Genomic DNA, 20,218 nt, shown 5'->3' with positions numbered 1-20,218 from the left:
TCCACAGTAGCTTCAACCACTAAATTATCTCTAACACATCACCAAACCAAAGTCTTCCTGCTAAGAGTACATCAAAGGTGAAAAGCGAGCCTAGAATGTCATCATTTCTGCTCTCCTCTTTCTTCTTCTTCTACTTCTGGACCGCACACATCTGTCGCTGCCCTACTCAGGTCGATCTAATGAAAATCAGCCAGAAATAATAATCAGAAATCCAAATGTAGAATTTATAGTTCCCCATTGATGCAATTTGGTTATTAAATTTAAGAAGCAGTCTGTAATGCTCACCCCAGCATAGTTGAAGCAGATCATCAAAGCATGCTGAACACTTTCTACCATTCCACATGTGCATTTTCTATCCAGGTACTCAACAGCACCAAACCATAATTGTGAATCCATGGCTTTGATCTGGTGAAAATCACCCTACCCCTACTGTTCATCTTTACACACAACAGATGGTGTTTCTGTATCTTATGACTGAATGAAAAGTAATGACAACCGTTATTTTCAATCTTCCATTGCTTCTACCTGTTGTTTCTCTGTATTATTGTCGGATCTTTACCTTCAAATAAAGTGCCTTCAATATAAACTGCCTCGAGGTAACTTGTTGTAATTTGGTGTTTTATTAAGAAAATTGAACTATTGTGGCAGAAAAGTTGGATGCAAACCAAGACTAAAAGTCCTCAGGCAGGAGTCATAGCTGGGCTTTAGCATCTGGGTCACCCACTTTACCCAGGGAGCTAAACCAGCATCTCCAACAGGTGATTTGTTTGTCTGGCAGTTTCAGGCTGGGAAAGCTTGTTAAACTTTAACAAAACATTATTTGGCACCAACGTGAATGATTTGGGTCATGTTTATCACGTCTGAGTCAGGGAGCAAAGGTCACCTCCTTTATGCAGGATTTCACCTTATGCCAACAGGGGAAAAAAATCACGAGTTCTTAAACAAGCTGTAGGTCATGTTACTACACACATTTCAATATGTAAGCATTTCATCATGTTTTAGAGTCTCAGAGTTATTTCAGCCTCATCTTCACATATTTTCACAAATATTCACATTATCTCCAAGATCCAGTTGTGAAATTTTTTCCCTCAGTGTAACCGATTGCAACACAACAAATGACTGACCAGTGATTAGTGTTTTACAGTGATTACGACAGACAGCCTGTTTCTGCCACTGCTGCCAAGCATTTGCTCTTTTCAGCTTGTTCAATTGTGGAGGTTTTTACATTCTTTACCTTACAATATAAAGCACCTTGAGGCAACTGTTGTTTTTTTGGCACTATATATAAATATAAATGAATTGAACTGGTAGCAACTTTATGAATGAGAAAATGAAAACAAGTGTCAGTCAGCTGGTTCATGTCCAGCAGGTGGGGAGGAATCAGTGAGTCTGTTACTCCAGTTACTTACTGAGAGGTAAAGTTAAAGAAAACGAGTTTCCTTCATCGCACTAAACCTGCCCACTAAACATGACCCTGAATGAACCCATATGTAAAGGACTGTAGGTTTTAAGCAGGCTCAGGTAATGGCAACACAATAGATGAGGAAAGTGGGGGAACTCTGACGACATCTAGTGGACATCTTGAAGATGACGGGTCTGAACAGAGAGCAATGCAGGTCTGTGGAGAAGATTGCAGCACACTGTGAAATATGAACTATGAATAATATCTACATCTGTAATGATGTAATCAAAATAGGCTCCATGTAGTTCAAGTTCTGTTACTGTACTTATGAAGCAAACTGCACACACAGAGTTGGCAAACATTGAGTTTACTTGCATTTAGGCAAAATGATATAAACACTTATCATGAGCCAATATAGCACATTTAACTGCTTTTATTTAGCAGGGATTACACAATACACAAAATTAGTCACAAACATTTTTAATCAAATCTTGCAACATGTTGCTAAGAAGAACCAGGACAACCAGGTCAAAGCCATACTGAAGTATAACCTTCATTAACATAAATCACAAAGAAAACATATTTAAATAAAAATTGTATACTTGTCTTGAACTTTTTTAAAATCTTTAGTCCTGTGTATCAAAACTTATTTATTGGCTGATAAAAAGGAATCACATCATGGTTGTTACAAGGAACAAGTGATGAAACTCATTTTCATGTTTGTTTTCTTCTATACTGAAGAAGAAATACAAGTTTCTGTGGTAAATATTAAAAGAGCATCCATGTTCAATAAATATTTGTGTCACCTTTAAAGACCAATAAAAAAAATATCAAGCTTAGAGAAACATAAAGTCAGGGCTGGAACAAACAACATAGAGTGCCCTTCACTGCTGTGGACAGGAAATGTACCGTGACTTGGAGCATGAGGTCATTTTCTACCTCGGGTGCTGCAGTGATTTGGTTTGTCACTCAGGTGGATCCTTAGATGAAAATTCAGTCCTGATTTCCAACTGAATCTTTCCCCACAGGAGCTACAAATATATGGTTTCTCACCTGTGTGGATCCTTCTGTGACTTTTCATAGTCGACAAGTCTCTAAACTCTTTCCTACAGACGTTGCAAGAATACGCTTTCTCACCGGTGTGGATTCTCAAATTAGTTTCTAGTCCTGATTTCTTACCAAATCTTTTCCCACAGGTGATGCAAAAATACGGCTTCTCGCCTGTGTGGATTCTCACGTGACTTTCAAATCCGGATTTCTTATTAAATCTTTTCCCACAGGTGATGCAAAAATATGGCTTCTCGCCTGTGTGGATCCTTACGTGAGTTTCCAATCCTGATTTCCAAATGAATCTTTTCCCACAGGTGCTACAAGAATGTGGCTTCTCACTTGTGTGAACTCTCATGTGTCTCGTCAGGTTGGATTTACACTGAAAAGTTTTTCCACAAGTGTCACAGCTTACAGATTTTTTACTTGTATCAGTTTCACTCCGAGACTTATCTGTTCGGTTTTTGTGACGTCTCCTTTTCTTCAGCTCCGCATTTCTAGTTGATCCCGAGTCCACATGCTGGTTTTCTTCCTGTTCCTCAAGCTCTGGTTCAGGAAAGTTAAGAGCAAGGAGCTGGTCATCGTTTGGTTCTGATTCACTGAGGTCACTTTCCTCAAAACTAGAAGTCACCATAAAACTATTGATCTCCTGCTTCAGTACAATCTCCTCCAGCTCCTGACTGGTGCAGAGTTCCTCCTGTTCCTCTTTAATCTGTGGAGGATCTGGGTCCTCCTGGTCCAGACTTGAGTTCCTCTCCTGCTGATTGGCGACAAACTCCTCCTCCTTACAGGCAGTTTGCTGGTGGAGGTCTAAACGAACAATAAAAAAAATGTAATTATAGAAAAACACTTCTGAGAAGATAAAGTTTTAGTTAAAGTCTGTAATGAGGGCATGTTGCTCACATTTGCAGGTGAAATTAAAAGTGTGTAAAAATGAAGTTATTTGTGCACTCTGATGCAAATGAGAACTTGAGTTCTGACATTTTTCAGCAACATTAAGAGTAAAAAAAACCTTTCAAACAAAAAAGAACTCACTTATTACTGACTGACTGATGATCTATTTTGGAGTTGATCTCGAAACTGATCTACATCTTGATATTTTTCAAAATAATCTTCACTATTGGGGGTGGCTGTAGCTCAGGCGGTAGAGCAGATCATCTACTGATCGGTTCGATTCCCGGCTTCACCTAGTCTGCATTTCAAATATCCTTGGGCAAGATACTAACTCCAAGTTGCCTCAAGTTGCTCTTTGATCTGTGGAATGTGTGTCTGAATGTTGGTAGAAAGCACTAAGAAAAATGTGCTTGTGCGAATGGGAGTGAGTGGGTGAATGCACAAGTTTTGTAAAGCGCTTTGAGTGCTCAAGATTGAGTAGAAAAGCGCTATATAAGAACCAGTCCATTTAAAACTCCCTGTCATGTTTTCACGAATACACATTAAATAGATCTGACTGATACAAACTGTAGGTTTAATATTAATGTTAACACTTCAGAAAAGCGATTACAGTTTTACCGCTGGTCTGTAAATCTTTCTCAGGTTTCCAGATGTTATGCAGCTGTCTGAGCCGCTCTTCCCCGCTCCAGACGACGATGCCTTCATCCTCGTGTTTCACTACAAGCTGTTCTCCCTCTTGACTGATGCAGAGTTCCTCCTGTTCCTCTTTGATCTGTGGGGGATCTGTGTCCTCCTGGTCCAGATTGAAGTTCCTCTCCTGCTTCCAGACCTGCTGGCCAGCCAGATCTTCCTCCTCCTTACACTTCATGTTGATGTGGGACTTGAGGAACAAAGTAAAAAGAAAAAGATTAGACAGGTAAAGGTGCAGCCTCAGTCAGCAGGGCTGTACACTGTGAGCATGTTGCTCACATATGTGAGAGAGGTTTGTACAAATGTTTCAGAAGCACCATGTGACTCCCTCTCTTTGTTGGAAAGTCTTATTAATTCACTTTATAACTATTACTTTGAAGATAAATTTCTACCATCACAAAAATATTATGACCTCTTTAAAAACAAACAACGGCAACTACATGACTTAAATTCCATGTTTAGATGAAGGTAATGGTCAATGCCTTTTGACAGGGGAAAAACCTCCACACAGAAGAATCTTACTTGGCTGAATCATAAATTATTCACCATGATTAAAACTGCAGATGAGCAATAATCTGCATTTTATTTTAGCCAAAGAGGAATGTTTCTGTTTGTCTGTGATCTGACTTTTTCTGCTGGGTCCAAATTTCATTTTATCCTGTGTAAGTTTGTTTCTCTTCCTGTTAACTAGCAAAGTCAAAATCACCTTGATTCATTTAACTTTAATTCAATTATAAATGTAATCATTTTATTGAACAATTAATTTCATTTCAATGAAAAACAATTACTTAAAAGAAAGAGATTAAGTTGGAGAGAGACATGTGGCCATCTTTTAGTGAGTTAGACCCTGATTAAGGGCTATTTTTAAAAGTAAAGCCCATCTCTCAAAGTCCCTGCCGGCCTGCCTCCACCTCGGGAAGTCTGTGGGTGCAGACGGAGGTGAGGAGCACCACAGGCGGCAGAGAACTGTCTGTAGCCCCGGAGTGAGGCGTCGTGAACCGAAGCAGACAGCGAACTGTGGCACAGTGCAGAAAACCGAAGCTTTCCCTCCCTGTTTGGTTTTGATGTGTCTCATGAAAGTCTATTGTTAAAAGTTTACCTTTAAAAAAAACGGACGCACTTGTTTGATTAGCTGCTCTCTGATTTTAGCCTGTTAGCTTACAGACTGAGCTCAGATCGTTCCTGTGTTAGTTCATTGAGAACATCACAGTTTTACATACCTGCTGCGTGACTTCATCTCGGGTCTCCGGCTGATATACAGCAGTCTGAGCCAGTGGCGGATCTCATCATCCTGGACGACTGTTTTTAATGTTTTTAACCACGGAGATTTCTTCTGCATCATCAGTCTCTCATTGTTAAACTCTCCCAGAAACTGAAGACAGTTGTGCCATTTCCGCGCTTCTTCTTCTTCTATTGAGTAGACGGCAGACTACACATGTCCAAGGGTAATACTGTCCTCCTCAGGCCATTGGCATCAAGTCAAAGCCTTAAAGTCTGGTACTTTGCGCATGGTCATTTTTTACGAACAGCAGAATCACAAGACAAAGCGTGCCAATGTTTATACTTTTCACTGTGACTGCCAAATAGATGAAAAAGTAGATGTTAAAAAACAACTTATAGTTTTGTCATTGGGCTGGTAGAAAGCTATGAGTTTCTGTCCCTTTGTCTGACCTTAGAGACTTATTTTAAAAGGAAACATTACAATCCTTTAAAGCAAGTATTTTCACCTCTGTTCCCCCCTCTGTACTTAGCTTTTTTGTTGTCATGTCAGTAATTGTCCAGTTGATGGCTCCCTTGGATCACAAGCCTGTCTCATGAGTCCAAGTGAATATATTCTTAATAAACAGCTTTGAAGAATTTGTGACCAACTTTGTTTAATTCGGAACATCATCATCATGAGTCAAACTCACTCTTGGATCTACAAAATATTGAACAAAAACAAACATCACTGAATCATAAGGTATTTGCTCCAACTCTTAGTCCAGAAACACATGAGTGAACTAGATCAGCTGCTCCTCCAGTTCAGCTGTGGATTTATATCATTATTTATATTTGTAAAGTGGATATGCAGTTTTTCAGTACTAATATAAGCATTTTATATCATTGCTTTATTGACAGATGTTTGGTGTTCAAGGTCAGGCATCAGTTTGAAAAAAAAACAAACAAACACACTGAGTTGAACTTGAACTTCCTACTGACAAAAACTAAAATTGGTGCAAAAATAACCAGAAACATATAAGAAGCATCCTGGAGGTGCTGCAGACAAGATAGGACCAATAACATGTCAACAGGAAATCCTTTTTACTAATTTGTTTATTTCTTTTTAGATTTTTACTCTCCATTTTAAGCCATGATGTTTGCTGATACTGTGTTCCTACTGTTTGTTCTCATTAATAGTTCTGTTTTTAACATTCTGTGCTGAAGCTGGAGGAAATGTTTCTACAGTGTCAGATGATACAGCTCCAAACTAAATAAGTGACTAACTAACGATGCTTTAATACACTTTACTATAAATTATGATATAGTGCACTTTCTTAAAATTTCTTATTGCTCTGTAATTAATTGTTTTCTTTATAAATGTACAAATGAGAATAAAATCTGTGTGATAAAGGAAGGTCTGTAGACTTCTCTGTTAAGATCAGTGAAGAGAAACAACAACATACAAATACCTAAGAAAAATATTCAGTAAACATTTAGAAGATAGAGAAGTTTATGTTGTCATGTGGAGAAATGTTTCAAATAAAAATATCCATAAGCATTGATAGTCTCCATGGCTGAACAGACACAGGAAAGAGCTCCACCTATAAAACGTAAAAACATCAAGACAACATGTTGAAGATGTCGAGGTACTGCCCATAATGTTTGACTGACATCTGATTTATGTGCAGCACATAAATACCACAATAATGATGGAGAGAAACTAAAAGGGAACTAAAATACAGATTTAAACTTACAACAATATGAAAGACTTCAGTCTATTTCACTTTAATCAACTCAGCAGTGGCTCCATAATCATAGTAAAGCCTCAGTCCAGCATAGAGCGGCTGAGTGAATGTGGTCTGGACTCTGTGGAGGAGAGTCATGGTTTCAGAGACGCTGTAGAAGGACAAAATACCTGCTCTGTGATCCAGGTACACTCCTACTCTGGAGGAACGAGGACCTGAGACACGAGTTTGGATGTTGTTGTACCAAAATGTAAAACTGTTGTTGTTACAATATAATGACCAAGATTTGTCATTCCATCCAAAAACACATTCATCTCCTTTTCTGCTGATATTCTTGTATGCGACTGCTACATAAACTCCCCCTCTCCACTCCACCTCCCAGTAACAACGTCCAGTCAGACTCTCTCTACTCAGGACCTGATACCTGTCAGTGAATCTGTCTGGATGATCAGAATAAGACTGTTGTTGTTTCATTAATGTTGCTTTTCTGTTCCCCTCTGATAATAACAGCCGTTTGTTTGCTGTGTTTGGATCCAGTGTGATTTCACATGAATATTTTAAGAATCCAGCTCTGGTCTTTGGCTCTGGTTGTGACAGTGAAACATCCACTTCAGTGACTGTCAGTGAGATGTTTGTCCATTGCTCTCTCAGAATGTCCTGTAGTTTATCTCTGACCTCTGACACAGCTGCTGTCACATCCTCAAAGTAGCTCAGAGGACGGATATTGATGCTGGATGAGTCTGTAGACTCACTGAGTGCTGACAGTGAGGGGTAGTTGTGTAGAAACTGGATGTGATCCTCTGTGTGTGAGAGCTGCTTCAGCTCAGCATCTTTCCTCTTCAGCTCAGTGATCTCCTGCTCCAGCTTCTCCTGAAGCTCTTTGACTCGACTCACTTCAGTTTCCTGCTGGGATCTGATCTGCTGCTTCACATCAGAGCTTCTTTTCTGGATGAGATGGATCAGCTCAGTGAAGATCTTCTCACTGTGCTCCACTGTTTGATCAGCAGACTGATTGATGGCCTCCACCTCCTGTTGAAGCAGCTTCACATCTTTCTCTCTGTCCTGGATTCTCTGCTGGATGTTTTGTCGACTCACCTCCAGCTCTCTCTGCCTCTCAGTCCTTTCTGCTGCAGCTGAGACTGTGTCGTGGCCTTTATGTTCATCCACAGAGCAGAGATAACAGATACTCTGCTGATCAGTACGGCAGAACATCTTCATCACCTCATCATGACGAGAGCAGATGTTCTCCTGGAGCTTCTTGGAGGGCTCCACCAGCTTGTGTTTCTTTAATGGAGCCACATCATAATGAGGCTGAAGGTGTTTCTCACAGTAAGATGCCAGACAGACTAAACAGGACTTGAAGGCTTTCATTTTTCTTCCAGTGCAGACATCACAGGCCACATCTTCAGGTCCAGCATAGCAGTGATCAGCAGGAGCAGCTTGGAGTCCAGTCTTCTTCAGCTGCACCACTAAAACTGCTAACATGGTGTTTTTCACCAGGACAGGCCTCGCTGTGAAAGTCTGTCTGCACTGAGGGCAGCTGTAGATTTTCTTCTTTTCCTCTTCATCCCAGAAGCTTTCAATACACTTCATGCAGTAGCTGTGTCCACAGGGAATAGTCACCGGATTCTTCAGTAGATCCAAACAGATCGAACAAGAGAAGGTTTCTCGGTCCAGCTGAACTCCTTTCTGCGCCATTTCTCCTCTCAGTGTCAGTGACTGTGTGAGTTTCACTTCCTTAATATAGAAACTGGTCTGATCTGAACAACAAGTGTTGCTGCTGTGAATGGGGCCTGCCAGCTCTAACACATGTTGGTTACACCCATCTTCATAATGTAGCTCTAAAGGGGAGGGAACACAGAAAGATATGGACAGACAGGAGGTGCTGAGCTAGAGAGCAGGAAGAAGAGGAAGGGTTTTCATGCTGCGATTCATTCCAGAAAGCAGGAAGAGGCTCTGTGTTTAATTGTTTTTCTGTTCAAACCTTTAACTAAATAATATAAATGTCAATAACTGGATGCCTCTCTATTCTTTTTGTTAATCTGCTAAATGAATAGTTTGTTTCTTTTAACAATTCAAATAGCAGAAATGAACAGCTGACAGCTTGTCAGACTCAGACTGTAAACCATAGAGACAGTTTATATATACATTTAGTCAGGGCAGTGCAGAGATGTTTAAAGGGGCGGGTGCTCACAGTTAAAAAGGGCACATAGAAGCAGGCTGAAGAACAACAACCCACATTCATCAAGAATCTAATATGGAATCACATCACACTACATCACTGTCATCAGGTGGGCACAATGCAAAGCAAACGTAGCCTATTTTTTACCTGATGGGGTACAATGTTGCTGTTTGGGGGGTTGCTTCTGCTCTTGCTGCTGATAGTGCTGGAGGGCAGGGCTGTGTTGATCTGAGACTGTAGAGATTAAACAGTCCACAGGAGAGAGGGTAGCTGATTAAACAAGTGTTATGAGATAATAATAAAACGCAAAGATTGGTCACGGCGCTTGGAACCATAAGGCAACAAAACTGGGAAATAAACTAAGCTCTGCCTGTGAATCACTCTTTGCCTCTCTTCTTCCTTCCATCTCCTCATCTCATCTATCACATTCCACTTGCTGTCCATCTGAGAACGAGGCACAGTTTGCTATTGAATTCATCTATTATTTAATTATACATTTTAACAACTCTTGCACCTAATCCATAAAAAAGCAATGATAGAAAAATGTTATAGAACCAAAACTTTGTGTTTATTATGTCTGTGAAGGTTCTCAGTCATCCAGGTCATCGTAGTCAAATCAGCTTGCAAAGAAAAGCGTCTGGACTTATTTAAGTTGCTTGAAGACGTTTCACCTCTCATCCGAGAAGCTTCTTCAGTTCTAAGATCAAATGGTGGGGAGTCCCAGATTTAAAACTAGTGGGAGTATCCCCCCACAGAGGGACAAAAGGACCCCCTGATGATCCTCTAATCGCCTGAGCCAAGGTATGAAAGCCAAGGTGGCTTGCCTGTTCCATTTGCCCATTAGTTTGAGATGGAAACCGGATGGTAAGCTGACTTGAGCCCCTAGTTCCTTGCAAAACTCTCTCCAAACCCAGAACGTGAACACATGCTGTGTAAGAATCTGGCTGGTGTTCAGAGCTGATGGGAGCCTAGGCAGAGCAATGAAATGCACAGCTTTGGAGAACCGATCGATGATGGTCAGAATAACTGTTACCTGAGGATGGTGGGAGACCAGTGATGAAGTCCAGTGCGATATGAGACCAGGGGCATCTAGGAACGGGCGAAGGAGGCCAGCAGGAGGTGAAACCTAAACTGGAAAAAACTAACACAACACAGAACTGAAACCTAAAATGGAGATGCAGGGAGACGACACAGAATGATGCAGGAAAAAACACAGATGAACCGGCGAGGAGCACACGAGGACACATAGTATAAATACACACAGGGGGAGACATGGAATGGCAAAGACACAGCTGATCCTAATTGACTACACGAGACAGGGGAAATGTGAACAGAACACACTAACATAAGACATGGACCTTCACAATAAAACAGGAAATGCACAGAGACACGGTACAGACACTAAATAGAGGGGAACACAGAAACCAAACTCTAAGAACTAACTAAGGCTACATTCACACTGCAGGCGAAAGCGCATTAAATCCGATTTTTTTGACCCTATGCGACCCTATATCCGATCATGCTACGACAGTGTGAACGGCACAAATCCAATATTTTCAAATCTGATCTGGGTCACTTTCACATGTGGTACTGAATACTGAATCTGAATATGCAAATTAGGGGAAATTTACATCAAATTAAATGAGTAATGGCTGATTTGATGACCAAAATCAATGATGGTACTTAGAAACACATGACATTACACATTACATTTTCATGCAGTTAGAAGTTTGAACCTGCAGCTTTATTAAATGAACACCTGGTATCCAACAAGAGTTTAGTTTAAACTTTAGGAACAAAAAAGTAAGAATCAACAGAATTAAACAAAGAACCAACAGCACAGGAAAGTTTAATCTTCATGAAAAACACATGCAGTGACTTCAACGTCCACAATAACACAATGTGTTTGGGCTTATGTGTGTCAGTTTCCAGCTTTAATCTTATGTAACAAGACCTCTTTATAGGTCAATAGAGGAATGAAGTCATTGTTGAACTACAGCTTGTGTGTGTGTCACCTCCACAACCTACAACAATAAAATATGATCTTTGAGTAGTGATATGGGAGTAAAATATACCATACTGATGTGAATAGGAGGTCATCTTTTCCCTCGGCTGTTAGGGTACCTGGGCCGTTGACCCAGTGTTTTGTGTTTATGGTTTTTTGAGTCTTGTTTAATCATTATTCTGTTCTCTGTGTATCTTATGTTTCCTAGTTATCAGAATCAGAATACTTTATTAATCCTTCAGGATTAATAAAGTATTCTGATTTACTTTATTAAATCAGAATTCAAGGGCTTACGCTCTTGAATTTATTCAGTATTTGTTGTTTAGGTTGTCTTGGTTAGTATTTGGTCCCGTTCATGTCTTTGTCTCGTGTCTTCTCTCGTCCCTTGCTCTCTGTCCTTTTTGCTCTGCTGCAAACAGAAGCAGAGAAAACTGGAGCTTCTGGTCTTGGCCAGATCTCTTTTGAAAAAGACATTTTAAAGTCAATGAGACTTTTTACCAGATAAATAAATAAAGAATATAAAAGTCTTCTACTTTATGATGGAAATGTTCTTTCTGGCTCAAAATGACATCATTTATCTGAATCTGTAGAAGAAGAAACAATCTCGGAAAGTCACTTTACTCTGTGTCTCACTGGATGTTCAAAGTTTTTAACAAAAGAGAAAAAGAGAAGCATTCTTTGATTTTAGTCTGTTAGCCCACAAGCTGAGTTTTTATCAGAGTCCTGCATGAGTCAGTGTTATTTCACTGACACCATCACAGTTTTACACACCTGTTCTGTATGACTTTGTCTCAGGTTTGCGGTGATATCCAGCACTCTGAGCTGATGGCAGATCTGGTCAGTCCACAGTAGCTTCAACCACTAAATTATCTCTAACACATCACCAAACCAAAGTCTTCCTGCTAAGAGTACATCAAAGGTGAAAAGCGAGCCTAGAATGTCATCATTTCTGCTCTCCTCTTTCTTCTTCTTCTACTTCTGGACCGCACACATCTTTTTTTTTTTTTTTTTGCCTGTCCTGTTTGGCTCCTTTGCCATCAGAATTATTGTCTAAAGGCAAAGAAAGATGCCCAATGGATTTACTTTACCAAATTGACCATCCCAGCCTTGCCGTAATGGTCCATTTGATTCACCTTTTATTGTTTATTTTATTTTCACTTGCTGAATACGGGACAGACTTGACTGGGGGAAAGAAGGGGAGAAAGAAAGAGGGAAAGAGAAACAGCTGAGAAGAGGGACGGGGGAGAAGGGCAAAAAACAAAAACCAACAGAACGGGCAGAGAAAAAAAATGCATATATCAATCACCTGGATCACCTGTTGAGAAAGAAAAAAGAGAACAAGCAGAAGAAAACAAGAGTAATAGAATAAACAACATCACAATGATATATGGGAATATGACAGTAAATACTAAATATTAAACATTATTGTGCAGCACATAAGATCAACAGAACACAGTGTGCTTTGAGGTAGGAGCCAAAAAGGGTGTAGTTTGTGGGTGTGATCACCCGTGTGTACACCTGTGAGCATGGACGCGCTTGTTTTTAAAAGGTTCCTTCATGTAATGATCTGCTAGAGGGTGTGGGGGGGCCACAGCCCCGTCCTCCAGGGCATGAAGCAGGTATGGAGGAGATCAAAACTCCAGACATCCAGAGGCCCCCAGAACACAAGAGACCAAGGAAGACCCACAGAGGGGCAGCCGCGCCACTGTCCCAGTAAGAGCTGAGGAGAGTCCCAGATGAGGGCTCACTCAGCAGCCGCGGAGCAGAAGCCAGGGGGAGTTGCAGTGACGCGCCCGTGAGCTCCGCCGGCAGCCAGCCGTGCCTGAGTGACCGAGCCCCAGGCCGAGAGGTCGGGGGCACCCCACCTCCGAAGTGGCCCGAGCGAGCCCCAGGCTCCAGGTCCCGATAAGCGGCCGCCAAGGAGTGAGCCGGCGTGCACCTGGACGCCCATCCCCAGACACAAAGAACCACCAACGCACCGATGTCTGAGGGAGTCCGCCACTGGCAAGGGAAGTGGTGGTGGGGGGTGGGGGGGGGGAGAGATAGGCCTCCAAACCTTGGAGGGCCTGAGATGTCCCCAGAGAGGTGGCGTCTGATACCCAGCCTGACATATAGACACAGACATACAGGCACACACAGACACAAACATCCATTCCCACCCTCATGCTCTCATATGCACTTACTCCACACTCAACCGACGTGGAGACAGACATAAAGAGACGCTGTACACACGATCACACTCCCCAAGCGTACTCTACGAACCGGGTCTAGGTACCCTTGCCCCTGGAGGGGGGGGGACAGCAAGTAACGTAATATTGGTCAAGTGATCAGTTTGATATCAATCTTTCGTGATTCACCGTCATATTTACATTATTTGTACGGTACGAATGATTTGCTTTGGTACCTGGTCGAACTTAAGCTCTCCTTAGTATGGCTGGCTCCGTTTCTCCAACAGTGCACTCACAGGCAGCAGCTGCCCCGCCCCCTCGCTCAGTCGCTTAGTGCCTGAGCTCGGATCATACCAATATCAGGGGGGGATTCACGCACAGTCGTAAATTCCCACAGTGTGCACTATGTGCTTCGAATATTGTGTGTACTTTTTGTTTTATACAGTTGTCAGCCAGGCATCTAACTATGAAAAAAATTACACTCCAAAAGACCCCGGGCTTCTGACAAAACAACCCGGGCTTAAGCCCAGTAAGCCTCCCCCACGCTCCGCCCCTGCTTGAACATCCGATGACCTGTATAGTGCACTCTATGTAATATTTTGTATTGAATTAATTGAAGACTGGGATTTCTGATTAGATGAAAGGTTTGTAAGCAAGTCTGAGACCAGAAGTTTTGGTCTAAGTTAGCTGATAAATCCGCTTCCCATTTTGCAATAGGAAGTGATATTGATTCATCTGTTTTAGAAAGCATTCTGTATATTTTGGAAAGTAATTTGGGGGTTTTAAGAGTAAGAAATTGAACCACACTTGGTGGTGTTTGTAGTTCAACTTGACCCGGTTTAAATTTCTTTTTTACTATGGATTTAATTTGTTGATATTCTAAAAATCTTTTCTTGTTGATCCCATATTGTGTAACTAGTCCGTCAAATGAAATAAATTCTGTTCCTTCTAGTATATGTTCTAAATATTTGATTCCTTTACCACTCCAATCTGAAAAGTTTATCATATTATTGTTTTGTAATATGTCAGGGTTGTTCCAGATAGGTGTACGTTTGCATGGGATTAATGAAGACTCCGTGAATTTTAGAAACTCCCACCATGCTGTCAGAGAAGAGCTGATGTTGACGCTTTTAAAGCATTCATGTCGTTGGATGTTTGAGCTGATAAATGGTAGATCTGAAATCTCTAGATTATTGCAAAGTGCTTGTTCTACATCTAGCCAAGGTTCATCTAAGATGGTATGTTTTAGCCATCCTGAGATAAACTGAAGCCTGTTGGCTAAGAAGTAGTGCTGAAAGTTAGGTAGTTCTAATCCTCCTTTATCCTTGGTCTTTTGTAGTGTTTTTAAGCTTATACGTGGGGGTTTATTTTTCCAAAGCAATTTGGACATACATGAATCTAGAGATCTGAACCAATCTTGTGGCGGTTTAGTTGGGATCATTGAGAATAAATAATTTTTTTTTGGTAAGACCATCATTTTTATAGCGGCAACCCTTCCCATGAGTGATATGGGTAGACATTTCCACCTAGCCAGATCATCTTCTACCTTCTTTAAAAGTGGGATGTGGTTTAATTTAGTTAGATCTGCAAGCTTGGGAGAAACATTAATACCTAAATATTTTATATTTCCCGATTGCAGTGGTGTTGAAGAGGAATTATGGAGGGAGCAATTAATCGGTAGGACTGTAGATTTTGACCAGTTAATTGAGTAATCTGATATTCTTGCAAAAGAGTTTATCAATTCAATCACCACAGAGATATTGGTTTGTGAATTTTGGAGAAAGAGTAACACATCATCCGCATAAAGGCTGATTTTATGTTCCATGTTCTTGCATTTTATGCCCTTAATTACTGAATTCTGTCTAATTGCTGCTGCTAGTGGTTCAATAAAAATTGCAAACAGTGAAGGGGAGAGTGGGCATCCCTGCCTGGTGCCCCTCAAGAGACAGAAGCTGGAGGATGTCTGGTCATTTGTTCTGACACAAGCTGTTGGGGAATTATATAATATTTTTAACCAGTTTATGAAAGAGGATCCAAAACCAAATTTGTGTAAAGTTGCAAATAGAAATTTCCAGTTAACTCTGTCAAATGCTTTTTCTGCGTCTAAAGAGAATATTGTAGTTTCTAGGTTTTTACTGTATGAGTAGTCTATCAAATTAAGTAATCTACGTGTATTTGTTGATGAGTGCCTACCTTTTATGAAACCAGTTTGGTCAGGATGAATTAAGAGGGGGGTTATTTTCTCCAGTCTTTTTGAGAGAGCTTTGCAGATTATTTTAAGGTCTACATTTATAAGGGATATTGGACGATAGCTTGAGGGATATACAGGGTCTTTGCCTGGTTTTAGCAGGAGATTAATGTTTGCAGAATTCATATTTGATGGAAGTCTGCCCTTTTCTTTGATTTCCAACAACGTTCTGTAGAAAACTGGTGCTAGAATCGACCAGAATTCTTTGTAGAATTCTGCAGGAAAGCCGTCTGGACCTGGAGCCTTATTATTGGGCATACTTATCAGGGCTTCCTGGAGTTCACCTGGTGTCAGTGGTGAATCCAGTGCCATTGCTTGAGTGTCTAATAATTTTGGAAGAGTTATGTTGTCCAAAAACTGATCAATTTCTTTTTTAGATGGGTTTATTTGTGGTGAATACAACGTGTTATAGAAATCCCTGAAAATGTTGTTTATTTGTATCGGTTCATATATTGTGTTCCCAGATGAATCTTGAACAGCACATATAGTTGTTTTTTCTTTATTTATTTTTAGCTGGTTTGCTAGAAATTGACCGGATTTATTACCATGTTCATAATTTTGTAAGCGTAGTCTTTGTACTAAGAATTTTGTTTTTTTAACATTTAATTCTAGTTTTGTTTTGCGTATTTTGTTCAATGTTTCCTGATCTTGGTGGGACGCGTAGGCTTCTTCTAGTGATTTGATGTTTTTTTCTAATTCCGGAATATTTTTGTTTTCTTTTTTCTTTTTATGTGATGAGAAAGAAATTATTTTACCTCTCATCACAGCTTTCCCTGCTTCCCATAGAACAGAAGCTGATGTTTCGGGAGTGTCATTATAGTCTAAATATGAAGTCCACTCTCTTTTTAAATATTTAATAAAGTCTTCATCTTTAAGTAGTGATGTATTAAATCTCCAGTTTTTTCTTGGCGTAGTATTATTCTTGTGCATTAGTTTTAAAGATACAGGAGCATGATCGCTGACAGCTATAGGGTGAATCTCAGTGTCTGAAATGTCGTTCAGCAGTGAGCTGCTGACCAAAAAATAATCCAGATGAGAGTAGGAGTGATGGACATGTGAGAAAAAAGTATATTCCTTACTGGTGGGGTGAAGGGAGCGCCATGCATCGCAAAGACCAAAGTCGCTCATATACTGTTTGATTATATTTGTGGACTGCCAATTACGCTGAGTTCCCGCTGTATTGAGCCTATCCATGTCTTCATTTAGTCCAAGGTTGAGGTTGCCTCCAAGAACAAGTGTGCCATCTAAGTGTTCAGAGAGTGCACTGAAAAAACCGTGAAAGAATGAGGGATCATCAACATTTGGACCATATACACTTGCAATACATAGCTTTTTATCAAGTATAGATAGTTTAATGATTAAGAATCTGCCCTCTGGATCTATAACTGTATCGAGTACTGTGAAATTAATATTTTTATGTATTAAAATTGCTACTCCCCTTTGTCTAGAATTATAACAAGCTGAGAACATATTAGGAAACTCAGGTGTTTTAAGTTCGTTCGAACCTCTAAGAGGTCTGTGGGTCTCTTGTAAAAGGACAACATCTGCCTGTAGTTTTTTGAGTTGGTTAAATATTTTTAACCTCTTTTCTCTGGAGCCAGCTCCATTTATATTCCATGTAATGAACCTCAGTGTACCCATAGATGTTTGTGTATAGGGATGTATGCTGTGTGCGTCGCTTAGACAGGTGGAGAGAATACGTCACTTGTTCATAAATAAAAAGAAGGAGAGAGAGAAAAAATGTGTGGCGAGATGCTCCCTGAGTCTGACTATGTGTTTGCATAGTTACTAATATGAGTAGGCTTGGCTTAAGTGTGTGTATCCTAAACAACTGTGTGCGCTGTCTGACTGAAGTAAATGTGCTGCCGTTGAGCGCATGGTGTGTATGTGTCGAAATAAAGGGTGTTGTTTGTGGATGAGTGTCGAAGCAGGTGATCGAGGCAGTGAAAGGAATAAAGAAAGAAACCAAGGACAGGGGTGAGCAGCATAAAAGCAAGAGGGGGAAAAGAGAGAGAGAAAAAAAACGAGAAGAAAAAAAACAAACAAAACGTAAACATTCCAATTAAATCACTGACGGAGAGTGACGGTGTTAATTCTGCTATGAAATCACACTTTAAGATGCGATTTGATACTAGGAAGTTAAACAGATGTTAATGCAAGTTAGTGTGAGTGGATAGGGAAATGGTGTAGCTGATTCTTATCTGGTGTGAGGTTAATACAGCCACGGAGTGATGTTGGGGTCGCGGTGGAGCTGTCCGTCCACGTACAGCCGGTCCACAGCGATGACAGCGCGGGAGCCCTTCTGGATGAAGCCGCGTCGGATTGGGAAGAGGACCCTGCGTCGTTCCAAGATCTCTTTGGGGAACTGGTCGTTCACGCTGAAGTCCGTTCCTTTTAATTCCCTGCCGCGGCTTTTCACCTGTTGTTTTTGTTTGAAGTGGCCGAATTTGGCCACGATAGGACGTGGTCTCCCGGCCGTAGCCCGAATGGGGCCGAGGCGATGTACCCGATCGAAGACGATGTTCTTCACAGTGTCCTCCGGCAGCTTCAGGTGGATTTTGATGAAGCTTTTTACCGTGGTCTCCGCGTCCTCTCCAGCGGCTTCTGGAATACCAGAAAATACCAGATTATCACGCATGCTACGAGCTTGTAGATCAATAACTGTTTCTTTTATTTTTTTATTTTCTCTATTGAGCTGGGTAACATTTTCTGTGAGACATTTCACCGACTCCCTTAGCGTGGCATTTTCAGCAGCAAGCGTTTCCACCTGCTGCTGGCTGTACTCCAGGGATTCTCGCAAGCATTTAAATTCTCGGTGAAGAATCTCCACCAAGGACAGCCTTGCGTCGAAACTGGACAATCGCTTGTCGATTGACTCCAGTATGTCGGCAATATCTTTGCCGGCTGGCGATGTTGAGCCGGGGGAATCTGCCGGGCGTTGTCTTTTCGACGACGGCGTCTCAGCTTTGGCCGGGGAAGCTGCACACTGGGCCTTCTTCATCACGAGATCCTGAAAGCACTGATCAATATAATCTTGGAGAGTCTCTAAACTCTCCCCGTTGTTCTCCAGGGTGTTGGAGATTATTTAGACAAATATTGTTAGTTATAAGACAATTGATAAGTGTATTTGGTAATAGGGGGAGACCGGGGATAGTTGTAACGTGGGTCAGTTGTAACACTTCCAATTTCTCCAATCAAGGCTAAGTTTCAAATGATGTGACTCATCCTGTGCATGCCCAATTCAGTTCTGCTATCACATGTGAAAAATCAGCACATTTTGTCAAACACAGACAATTTAACATCAAAAAAAGTAAGTTTTTCTACTTTATTTCAATTTCTAATAGCATTATCTGCTTTGCAGTTAAACTCATCAAACTTAAATTATGTTATTTGTATGTCTATGGGGATATATTCTGTGTAGGTCTTTAGTGCTAATGTTTTAGCCGTTGGCTGTAATGTTAGCTAGTTCATGGCTATAGGAGTCTGGGTCAGTTGTAACAGCAACAGTCTGGGTCAGTTGTAACAGCAACAGTCTGGGTTAGTTGTAACAATAATGCAGATGTTACAACTTACCACACTTTTACTTTAACTTATATTAAACAAGTTGGGGCAACGACATCAGCAGAGAGAGGTTCACTGGTCGCTTTTGTATATGCGGTTAATGCCATTGGCAACACAATTCCTCCACTGTTTGTGTTCCCACACATACATTATGCAGACCACTGTGTCAGAGATGGACCAGTAGGAAGTACTGGTAGTGGAAATAAATCAGGATGGGTGCAAGAAACAGATTTCCTCATCTTTCTGAAGCACTTTGCAAACCACACCAAGGTAAGCCATGATAAAAAGTAATGGAATTGCGATGCTGGTGAACAACTACATTTTTTCAGCTTCATTGTTATGTTCAAAATTGGTGCAAGAGTTGTCGGTTATAATGCCCACTGAGCCAATGAGGCCAAACTCAAGGAAGACCAACCAAAATTAATGAAATATTCAGTTGCAGAAAATTCCATAATTTGTCTTTTTTGGGGGGTTGGAATATGTTCAAAAGCTGGATTTCTGCATTCTGTCACACACACACATAATTACATAAATGGCTCTAAGTGCATTCATGTGTTGAATAAACAAAGATTACATGTTAATGTTTTGTTAGTACCCTTATTTCATTGTGTTACATTTCACCCCAGGATATGTTACAACTAACCCAGACTAGGGGGTTAATTGTAACATTTCACTCTTCGTGTTTGAGACCATACCATGCAATGAGTAATTGTGCTGCAGAGAAAATAGCTGCACTATTTAATAGCAGAGACATGTAAATACTTTGCATTACATTTTGAATCCACTACCTTAAAAGAGCTCCAATTTACAGACAGAAATGTCAAAAATGTTACAACTATCCCCGGTCTCCCCTACTGAAGCTTAAATGAATTTGTTCAAATCTAAACTACCATTTGCTTTAATTTTCCGCCAACAATCTCCGGCGTCTGACGTCAGTTACAACATGAGTCGCTTACCTTGTCCGTCACTTGTCCTTTTTTCAGACTAAAATCAAATTAACAAACTAAAATCAAAGCATTCTTTGATTTTAGTCTGTTAGCCCACAAGCTGAGGTTTTATCAGAGTCCTGCATGAGT

General features: G+C 40.7%; 3 protein-coding genes across 3 annotated transcripts in view; all 3 read right to left on the bottom strand.

Annotated features, from left to right (window-relative positions):
* Window positions 1-20,218, bottom strand: part of LOC146612886 (tripartite motif-containing protein 16-like) — a 65,320-nt gene that overhangs the window by 36,188 nt on the left and 8,914 nt on the right. The window lies entirely within an intron of this gene.
* LOC146612888 (uncharacterized) lies at window positions 2,165-6,173 on the bottom strand. Its single transcript, XM_085378396.1, has 3 exons — window positions 5,254-6,173; window positions 3,962-4,223; window positions 2,165-3,259 (listed from the first exon to the last, which is right to left on the bottom strand). The coding sequence occupies exons 2-3, from the start codon at window positions 4,209-4,211 to the stop codon at window positions 2,331-2,333; spliced, it is 1,179 nt and encodes a 392-aa protein (XP_085234522.1). The 5' UTR covers window positions 4,212-4,223; window positions 5,254-6,173; the 3' UTR covers window positions 2,165-2,330.
* LOC146612887 (tripartite motif-containing protein 16-like) lies at window positions 6,763-10,434 on the bottom strand. The gene is made up of 3 exons (XM_085378342.1): window positions 10,194-10,434; window positions 9,308-9,394; window positions 6,763-8,819 (listed from the first exon to the last, which is right to left on the bottom strand). Exons 1-3 carry the CDS (start codon window positions 10,432-10,434, stop codon window positions 7,009-7,011), a joined length of 2,139 nt encoding a protein of 712 aa, XP_085234468.1. The 3' UTR covers window positions 6,763-7,008.

Source organism: Diplotaxodon limnothrissa, linkage group LG18 (assembly GCF_057381915.1).
Source record: "Diplotaxodon limnothrissa isolate DT_005_m linkage group LG18, D_limnothrissa_male_GT1.1, whole genome shotgun sequence".
Taxonomy (NCBI): Eukaryota; Metazoa; Chordata; class Actinopteri; order Cichliformes; family Cichlidae; genus Diplotaxodon; species Diplotaxodon limnothrissa.
The sequence above is the reverse complement of the archived record's forward strand: the minus strand, read 5'-3'. Positions and strand labels throughout refer to the sequence as shown.

Coding starts and splice junctions, on each gene's coding strand:
- LOC146612888 (XM_085378396.1), bottom strand. CDS start 4,211: ATGAAGTGTAAGGAGGAGGAAGATCTGGCTGGCCAGCAGGTCTGGAAG. Junction 3,260..3,961: donor GAAAGATTTACAGACCAGCG/GTAAAACTGTAA, acceptor TTGTTCGTTTAG/ACCTCCACCAGCAAACTGCC.
- LOC146612887 (XM_085378342.1), bottom strand. CDS start 10,434: ATGTCTCCCCCTGTGTGTATTTATACTATGTGTCCTCGTGTGCTCCTC. Junction 9,395..10,193: donor TGGTCTCCCACCATCCTCAG/GTAACAGTTATT, acceptor TAATCTCTACAG/TCTCAGATCAACACAGCCCT. Junction 8,820..9,307: donor GCAACATTGTACCCCATCAG/GTAAAAAATAGG, acceptor CCTCCCCTTTAG/AGCTACATTATGAAGATGGG.